We start from the raw sequence: 8,087 nt of genomic DNA on the forward strand, positions 1-8,087 counted from the left end.
GTCCCTTTCGGCCTATTTTGGGGTGACAGATCCCTGCCCCAGGACCAGAGGTGCCAGCACCAGGGTCTGCATGTGCTGGAAACCAGCTCAACCCTCCCCTGAGCTCCACGGGGACCTTGCTTCTGGTGAAACTGCACCCGCACCCCTTGGCTTTGCTTCAAACGGGGCTCTCTGGCCCCGTGATTTTCGGTTTCCTCTGTCCCCACTCTCTGGCTGTGTCCCTGCATGTTCAGGCAAGTTATGGTTATCGCTTTTATGCCTTGTCTCTTTTCAGAGGGCCACCAAGAGCAGCCGGACGCAGCCGAGCTACACTGTCCATCGGCACCTCCTGCAGCAGCTGGTGTCCTATGAGATCCTGCAGCACCAGGTACCGAGGGGGAGAAGCAGCCCCCCAGCACCTGGGCTGGGCTCAGGGCTTCCTTTGGAGCCCATCACGCCTAAAACGTTGCTGCGATGTGATGAGGAGGAGGGTGATGATGATGCGTGCCCATGCCTGGCATCCTTATGGGACACCCATCCCTCCCATGGTCCTGCAAACACACCCCACCCTGATGCCTGTTCCCCCTCCCCACTCAGCCCAGTTTGCTCCAGGACACATCACCCTCCTTTTGCCTCCTCGCAGGCTGGCAGCATCGCCTGGGATGGGGAGCTGAGCAGGCACGCCAGCACCGTGCTATACCTGCACGCCACGCAGAAGGATCTCTCCGACTTCCACCAAGTCATGGCGTGAGTACCCCACGCCCGGGGAGCCGCGCTGCACCATCGGGGTGGGGGTCAGGGGCCCCGATGCCATCCCTGGGGCTGTCGGACCACAGCCGGTCTCTCTCATGAGCTCAGCCTGGCTGGTATTGCCCCCTGCCCCGAGCAGCACCAGGAGATCTGGGTCCTACCCCTGCCATCCCAGCTGTAGCCGTGGGTGGGAGAGCCCCATGCTGGGCCCTGGGTGCCCCCCAGCCCTCGGGGGCTCAGCCCAGCCTCTCCATCCTCCCCAGGCAGTGGCTGGCGTACAGCAAACTCTACCAGAGCCTGGAGTTCAACAGCAACTGCCTGCTCCACCAGATCACCAGCATCGAGTACCAGTGGGTGCAGGAGCGCCTGAGGCCAGAGCAGGTGAGGGGGCTCCGGCACCATGCGGGGGGCAGAGATCAGGGAAATGTGCCCCATGCACCCAACCCCAGGCCTCTCCTCCCAGCTCCCAGGGCTGTTTCCCACCCTGTGTTCCAGGAAGGGCAGGAGCTTGTGGGGTACAGGAGTTACTGGGGTGACTGGGGGGTATTTCTGGGGAGAACCAGCCATGGAGACCAGGACAACCTGCAGATCAGGGAGCTCCTTTGCCCCGGGGGTTTGTTTCCCCTCTCCGCGGAGATGTCCTTACCCTTTGCACTGACATCCCCCTCCTCCACTGCTTCCGTCAAGTCAATCACAACCCCCTGCAATACTTAAATATGACCCAATTCCTACTTTTCCCTGCCTGTTTTCCCAGGACATCCCAGCACCCTGCTGAGACTCCAAATTTTTCATGCATAGCAATGAGGTTTAAGCACAAAGCTCAGTTCAGCCTCTCCAGGGAGAAGTTCCCCAAAGCATCAGGGGGTTTTCCCATCTCTGGAGCAGGCTAGAAAGGATGGGAGCCACCAGCTCCCTCCACCGCGGTGCCGTGGTCCTGCTGACATCTCTGTCTGCCGCTGAGAAAACCAGTGCGTGTTTCCTTCCTTCTCCCCAGAAAGCAGAGCTGGCCGAGTCCTTCCAGTCCCTGCTGACTTACGGCGTCTCCCTCATCCGGAGGTACCGCATCATTTTCCCCCTCTCTGTCCCAAGGTCCAAGGAGAGGCTCCAGTCCCTGCTCCGGTGAGTCGTCCAGCACCGGTGCCAGCTGCACATGAGGTTGTATGGCTTGGCCACCACGATGGACAAGCCCGTAAACTTGAGTGAAAACCTGCATGAGCCCTTTCTGCCCCTTTCTAGGCTGCTGTGACACTTGTCCTGTCCTTGTCCTTCATCCTGGGCTCCCCATGGGGGATGTTGTTGGGAGGGGAAGGTCTGTTTGGGTAGGGTCTCTGGGGGGAGAGGCGGTTGTTTCTGATGGGCAGGTGAGGGGTTTCACGCGAGGGTCTTTGCTTTGCAGGGTCCTGGTCCAGATGTGCAAAATGAAAGCTTTCCACGAGCTGTGCACGCTCAGCCCCGACCTCCCCGGGATGGTCTCCACGGCGCTGAAGGTAGTGGGACCAGGGGTCTCACCCTTCCCAGCCCCGGGGAGGTGGGACCCTATGGGTCTCCCTTCCCATCCATCCCCTGCCCAGTGCCAACTCTTCAGCAAAGCCACATTGACCACCATGGAGGGGGGGAAATACCTGGTCCTCTTCAGTCTGGTGGTCCCAGCCTGTGGTTCCCACCCCATGGACCTGAGTCCTGACCACACCTGGGGGACAGGGAGAGTGAAGGGGGTGACAGAGCTGGCTTTGCTCCTCCTGCTTCCCTGCCATCACACCAGGACTCCTATCTTGCAGTCAGGCACGACGGAGTGGTTTCACATGAAGAAGCAGCACCTCAAGCCCATGGTGAAGGTCAGTTCCCATCTCCCCCTCTCTGACGTTATTAGAAGCAATTTGCTGGGCTTGGGGTGGGAGGTCCGAGGGAGTGCGCAGACAAGGCTGAGATGAGGCTGCTCCAGTTTTCTGATACAGCCAAGGCATTTGGGTTTCCAGCTTAAAAATACCATGAGCTGCGTTACCTGCAGCTACTGAGGTGCATCGAAGCTTAAGGCCTTGGTGCAATGCTCAGGAGAACAGGAGGTGGTCCCCAGCCCAGCCACGCAAGCACAGGCTGACAATGGATGTTACCGACAACTCTTTGGTGCTCCTAAGGTGGATCTAATGGTCGATTGCTACCCCACCAGAACAAATCATAGAAATAATTCAGAACAGAATGGAGCTCCGGTCATCTCAAAATCACCAAGCATCCAAACCAAGCTGTTCCTTCTGTTGCAGAGCATGGAGGAGAATGGCAAAGCCTTGTCTAGACTCCTCCTGGAGGTGATAGGAGATCTCCAGGAGTGCCAGAAAATCTGGAATAAATTCTTCATCAAGTAGGTTTCGGAGCTTGATTTCCTCTCATCCACCTTCCCCGGGGTCAAGAGCAACAGGGCAGTTTGATGCCTCGCTCCTGGGCTCTTGGGCTCCACAGATGGCATCTGTGGTCCCACCTCTGCCTCTTAGAGCTGCACTGTCCTCGCCCTTAGGGCAAGGGCATGGCCTGGGAGGGTTTGCTGGCCTGGGGCTGGCAGGCTCCTGACTCCCCGTTTCTCTCTCGCAGCGCCTTGAAGTTGAATCTCTTCTCCATCGCTTACCTGGAGCTGGAGAGCCTGGTGAGCAACCTGGGCTGCTCTGCGCTTGTGGGACTAAGGTCTAAAGCCAGGCTGAGGTTTTTGGCCACCCTTCTGGTGGAAAGGGAGCAAGCCAGGGAGCAAATCTTTCCCTGCGTACCCATAAAGTCACTATCATCTGCTTACCTGACCCAATGAATCTCCTGAAATGCCACCAAAAAGGAAGAGGAGTCCCCTGAGCTGACCCTCACCCCGTGGCTCCAGAGAGCCCCTAGCAGACCAACCCTTCCCGGCCGGACCCTCACTAACGGCTGTCCCCCCCCTTCCCTTGCTCACTGCCAGGTCGCAGAGCATGTCCAGGAGCAGCTGCGCAAGGTGGACAGCAGCATGTCCAAGCCCACGGCCGAGAGCCTTTTCCAGCTCTACATGAACCTGCAGGAGCTCTATCGGATGAAGGACTTCCTCCCAAAGAGGTAGCCAGCCCAGAGAGAGGGGAGATGCCAAAGCAAGGGGATGAGCGGTTAATTGAGAGGAACTCCAAATCCTTCCCATTCACCTGCATCACTGATTACACACATGGCAGAACTGTTGGTGTCTGCTGTCAGCGTGAGCATCACCAGAAGTGTTACAGGCTCGTCTCTGAGTGGGGTTGAAGGAGACCTCAACTTCCAGACAAGTGGAGGTTTCTCCTTAGCACGTTGCTACGTGCTACCTCCACCTTGGGCAGTTTCTTGTATGTGAGAGCAAGGAGGGAGGGATGATGGCCCCGTGCTCTTACCATGCGGTTGGAGAAGCTGGTGCCTTCATCCACAGGGATGGACCTCTGGCTCTGTGCCATTTCCACCAGTGGTTCAAGGAAGCTGTGCCCCAGTGGCTGCAGAAGGCCTACACCATCGCACTGGAGAGGGCACAGAGAGCCGTCCAGATGGATCAGGTAACCTGGAGAGGAGAACATCTCCCTCCACCCTTTGGGGACACTCCAGCTCCCTCCACGCCTTGCTGCTCTGCCTGGCTCACAGCATCGAGACCACCACATAGGTGCTTCTTGCAGCCCAGGAGCAGGCTGGTTCTTCTCCCAAATGCATCACAAAGGATGTGGTGTCCTGGACCAGTTGATCCCACCCTGGCCCCACACCCCACCCCCGTGCCCCTTCCCTCGCTGCTCCCTGGCAGCCTGCGTGCGCTGATGGACCTGCTTTGGGCCATGCTGTGAGCATCCCCTTCACTTCTGACCTTCAGGAAGAGGGGAGGGAAGGCAGCCATGGGGCCGTGGGCTCCTTGCCCTCCTCTTCAGTGTAGTCCGACAATGCTGGGTTGGAATACGATGGAGGACAGCCTGATGCAGGGAGCTCAGGCTGCTCCATCCATCCTCATCTCCTCCACTCTCCAAAGTGACTGGGTGATGACATTGGGATTTATGGAGCTGATGATGGGCCAGAGAGCCCCAAAGTAAAGGAGCATCTCTCCTGTCTGGCTTCTTTCCGTACAAGAAAAGTTGCATTTACCTCCTCTTCCCTCTCAGCTGACACCCTTCGGGGAGCACAACAAGCACAGCACGTCCACCGTTGACCTGTCCACCTGCTACGCCCAGATCGTGAAGACCTGGCAGCAGCTCAACTGGCCAGACCCCGAGGAAGCCTTCATGATCATGGTGAAGCTCGTGGAGGTTTGTACGCTGGATCCTGTCGGCAGATGCCATGCTTATGGGCATCAGCAGCCGGAGCTTCCGCACCTGCTCGTGGAGATGTGTCTCCATGAATGGAGCCAGTATCCCACACTGATGTGGCGGGGTCCCCTGGCCCCATGGTGGTCCCTGTGCTGCCCAGCTCAGTCCCGTTTGGCTGCTTCTCTATCCTGCAGGACATGTGCAAAATCGCCCTGATGTACTGCCGGCTCGTCAAGGAGAGGGCTGAGGCTCTGTCGCTCAGCAAGCAGAACGAGGGCGAAGCGGCCAACAGGGTTGGTATTGGGGCAGGGTCGACCGGTGAGGGAGAGGCAGGATTTGGCCGTGGTTTCTGGGCAAAGAGGGAAATGAGGCGCTGAGCACCCAGCCAGCATCCTGGGTTTGGGTTTCAGGGGGATCAGTTGGCCTCCGATAGCTATAATCCTGGAAAATCAGGAGGGAAATAGTGTGAGAAGAGGGAGCAGGATGGGGATGGAGATGGGAATGGGGATGGGATGAGGATGGGGATGAGGGTGGAGATGGAGATAGTGATGGAGCTAGAACTGGGGATGGGGATGGAGCCAGCAGGAGATGAACCAGGGTGTGTGGGACACCCTGAAGCAGACCCACCTCCCCCAGCTCTGCATCGTGGTGAACAACATCAAGCAGCTGCGGCTGCTGATCCTGAAGCTGCCGTCACAGCTGGACTGGGCCCAGCTGGAGCAGCGCACAGAGGCCATCATCGACCGGCAGCAGATCCAGCACACGCTGCACAACCAGCTCGACAGCACCGTCTCCTGCCTGGACCATGAGGTCCGGGACGTGGTACAAGCCCTGGCCACCAAGGTGACCACCTGCCACTGATGCTCCTTGGCCATTAACTGGCCCAAAGTGGGGAGGTTTCACCCAAGGGGGACCTGGCACCCTGTGGGATGGAGACAAGGTGGATCCGGGCATGGGGAGGTTGGTGCAGAGGGCAAAGCCCGAGTATCTCCATGCATTTCTCCCTGGCAGCTGGAAAAGGGCATCGCCAGACACATCCAGGAGCTCTCATCTTCCAATGACACCCGGGAGCCCGAGGACGTAAGTACCTGGCCCGGTCCCTCCTGGACCATCTTTTTTGGGCGGCTATGAATAACCCTTACCTACTCAGAGGAGGCCCCCATCACCCTTCCCCACCTCACCCTGCCCCAGGCCTGGGGCACAGGACACCCCAGCTGTGGGGCCCAGACCTCCATATGCTTCGTTTGATGCCTGTGTTGGCAGCAGGACCGGACCAGGCACAGCCTGCCCACGTCCTGGCTGTGGGAGGGAGCCCCTCTGGAGCACCCCCCTGCCCTACTGGCTCCAGCCAGCAGTGCTCTGCCCCTCTCCCTGCTGTGCCCTCCCCAATGCCCCTCTCCTCTCGCTGCAGTCCATCATCCCGCTCATGAAGTTCCTGGAGTCGGAGCTGCAGTATCTCAATGAGCATCTGGTCCAAGAGAACTTCAAAAGGTGACCAGGGCACTGGGCATGCACCATGGCAGAGGCCAGCAGTGTCACCGTCCCTCGGTGGGAGTGTCCCCCCACCTAGTCCCATGGGGCTTGGGGACATCCTGCTTTAGGGCTGGCTGCCGAGCCCAGCAGGATGAGCCAGTTCCCTCCTGGCCTTTGCAAAGTCCCTTGGCCGAGGACCAACCCACCCCCACCAGACCCCTGCTCACAGCCTTCCTCCCTCGCCTCTGCAGCCTCCTCACTCTCCTCTGGCATCACACCTTGGCCGTGCTGTCAGCAGCCGCAGGGCAGCAGGTCCCCTTGGCCCAGCGCTACAAGAAGCTCCACTGTGCCCTGAAGGTACCAAAGCAGGGGGACAGGGGTGTCCTCAGCAGCGATGGGTGTTTGGTTGCCGGCTAACAACATCCTCCTCCCCAGAGCCTGGAGCTGTGCTTCCACGCCGAGGGCTGTGGGCTGCCACTGGAGACCCTCCACACTGCAGCCTTCCTGGTATGGGGTGATGGGGATGAGGAATCCCCAAGGGTTTCCTTTGGGTACTCTCCAGGGAAGGCATCCCTGGGCTGCAGACCCATCCGTGTGCTTGACCGTCACCTCTCATCCTTCCCGCAGTCACTGGAGACCCACCTGGCCCTCTGCTCTGCCAGCAGCCGCAAACTCATCCAGAAATACTTCAGCAACAGGATCCAGCAACAGGTAGGAGTCAAAATGGTGCCCCCAGCCCCTTCCCACATCCCACCCTTGCACGCACAAAGCTGCCCGGCACAGCCAGCCTGTGGAAATGTGAGATCTCCCCACCACCCTCCCAGTTCTGGGGGTGTTGGGGCTGGTTTTGCCCCAGCAGTGGGCAGGAGGGGGTTCAATTGCATCCCAGAGGATGCCCATCACACCCTTGCTACCCCAAAATGCCCGCTCAGCCTCCACCGAACCCCAGGCATCCCCTCCGCGAATGTGCCAAAAGGCGGCACCTTTATTCTTGTACCCCATTGCTCAGCTGGACACCAGCTCGGAGAAGTACGGGGCCGTGACGATCAAAGCACTGTACCGTCCTTCGGAGCAGAAACTCCACGTGGAAGTGCTCAACGCTGTCAATCTCATCCCACTGGACTCCAACGGTGGGTGTGGGTGGGCTTGGGAATCCCACCGCTCCGGGACCCCCTGTCTTCAGTCCCTGATACACCCCTGGGTGGGAGAGCAGCGCTTGGAGTAACGGGACTCTGTCTTGATTTGCTTTTGCATGCAAGGAGGTGGATTTGGGGGCAGAAGTGGGGTTATTGCCCTGGTCCGGGGTGGTCCAGTGGGATGTGGTGGGCAGGACCAGGCAGGACACTGTGCCCACCGCCCACTGCCTTCGGTTTGCAGCATAAGCCAGCAGCCAGGGCAGGCGGCTTTTATCCATCGTGCAAACCATGTCTCAGACCAAAAAAAAAATAATGCCAGGGTGACAAGGGACAGTCTCTGGGGTTGGCTGTCGTATGGGGAGGTCTCCAGGAGAGGTCACTTCTCTTGCAGCCACCCGTGACCGATCCATCTGTGGGCAGGGTTGGGGATGTTTCCACACCTTCCCAGAAGCGTGGGCTGGGGAGGTGGTGGTGAGGGTGCCACCAGCCA

General features: G+C 59.1%; 1 protein-coding gene across 1 annotated transcript in view; it reads left to right on the top strand.

The window, feature by feature from the left end:
• UNC13D (unc-13 homolog D (C. elegans)) overlaps window positions 1-7,591 on the top strand; it is a gene marked incomplete at both ends in the record, with an annotated part of 9,576 nt that extends 1,985 nt beyond the window's left edge. Inside the window, 19 exons of the mRNA XM_009710425.1 lie at window positions 234-367; window positions 623-726; window positions 993-1,110; window positions 1,724-1,848; window positions 2,126-2,216; window positions 2,508-2,564; window positions 2,988-3,085; window positions 3,313-3,364; window positions 3,665-3,795; window positions 4,136-4,256; window positions 4,845-4,988; window positions 5,183-5,281; window positions 5,625-5,831; window positions 6,000-6,068; window positions 6,400-6,479; window positions 6,713-6,818; window positions 6,897-6,968; window positions 7,089-7,172; window positions 7,471-7,591. Of these exons, the coding sequence (XP_009708727.1) occupies window positions 234-367; window positions 623-726; window positions 993-1,110; window positions 1,724-1,848; window positions 2,126-2,216; window positions 2,508-2,564; window positions 2,988-3,085; window positions 3,313-3,364; window positions 3,665-3,795; window positions 4,136-4,256; window positions 4,845-4,988; window positions 5,183-5,281; window positions 5,625-5,831; window positions 6,000-6,068; window positions 6,400-6,479; window positions 6,713-6,818; window positions 6,897-6,968; window positions 7,089-7,172; window positions 7,471-7,591 (2,013 nt within the window). The remainder of the gene's footprint in view (window positions 1-233; window positions 368-622; window positions 727-992; window positions 1,111-1,723; window positions 1,849-2,125; window positions 2,217-2,507; window positions 2,565-2,987; window positions 3,086-3,312; window positions 3,365-3,664; window positions 3,796-4,135; window positions 4,257-4,844; window positions 4,989-5,182; window positions 5,282-5,624; window positions 5,832-5,999; window positions 6,069-6,399; window positions 6,480-6,712; window positions 6,819-6,896; window positions 6,969-7,088; window positions 7,173-7,470) is intronic.
• Window positions 7,592-8,087: the final 496 nt, after the last annotated feature.

Source organism: Cariama cristata, unplaced genomic scaffold (assembly GCF_000690535.1).
Source record: "Cariama cristata isolate BGI_N322 unplaced genomic scaffold, ASM69053v1 scaffold25201, whole genome shotgun sequence".
Classification (NCBI taxonomy): domain Eukaryota; kingdom Metazoa; phylum Chordata; class Aves; order Cariamiformes; family Cariamidae; genus Cariama; species Cariama cristata.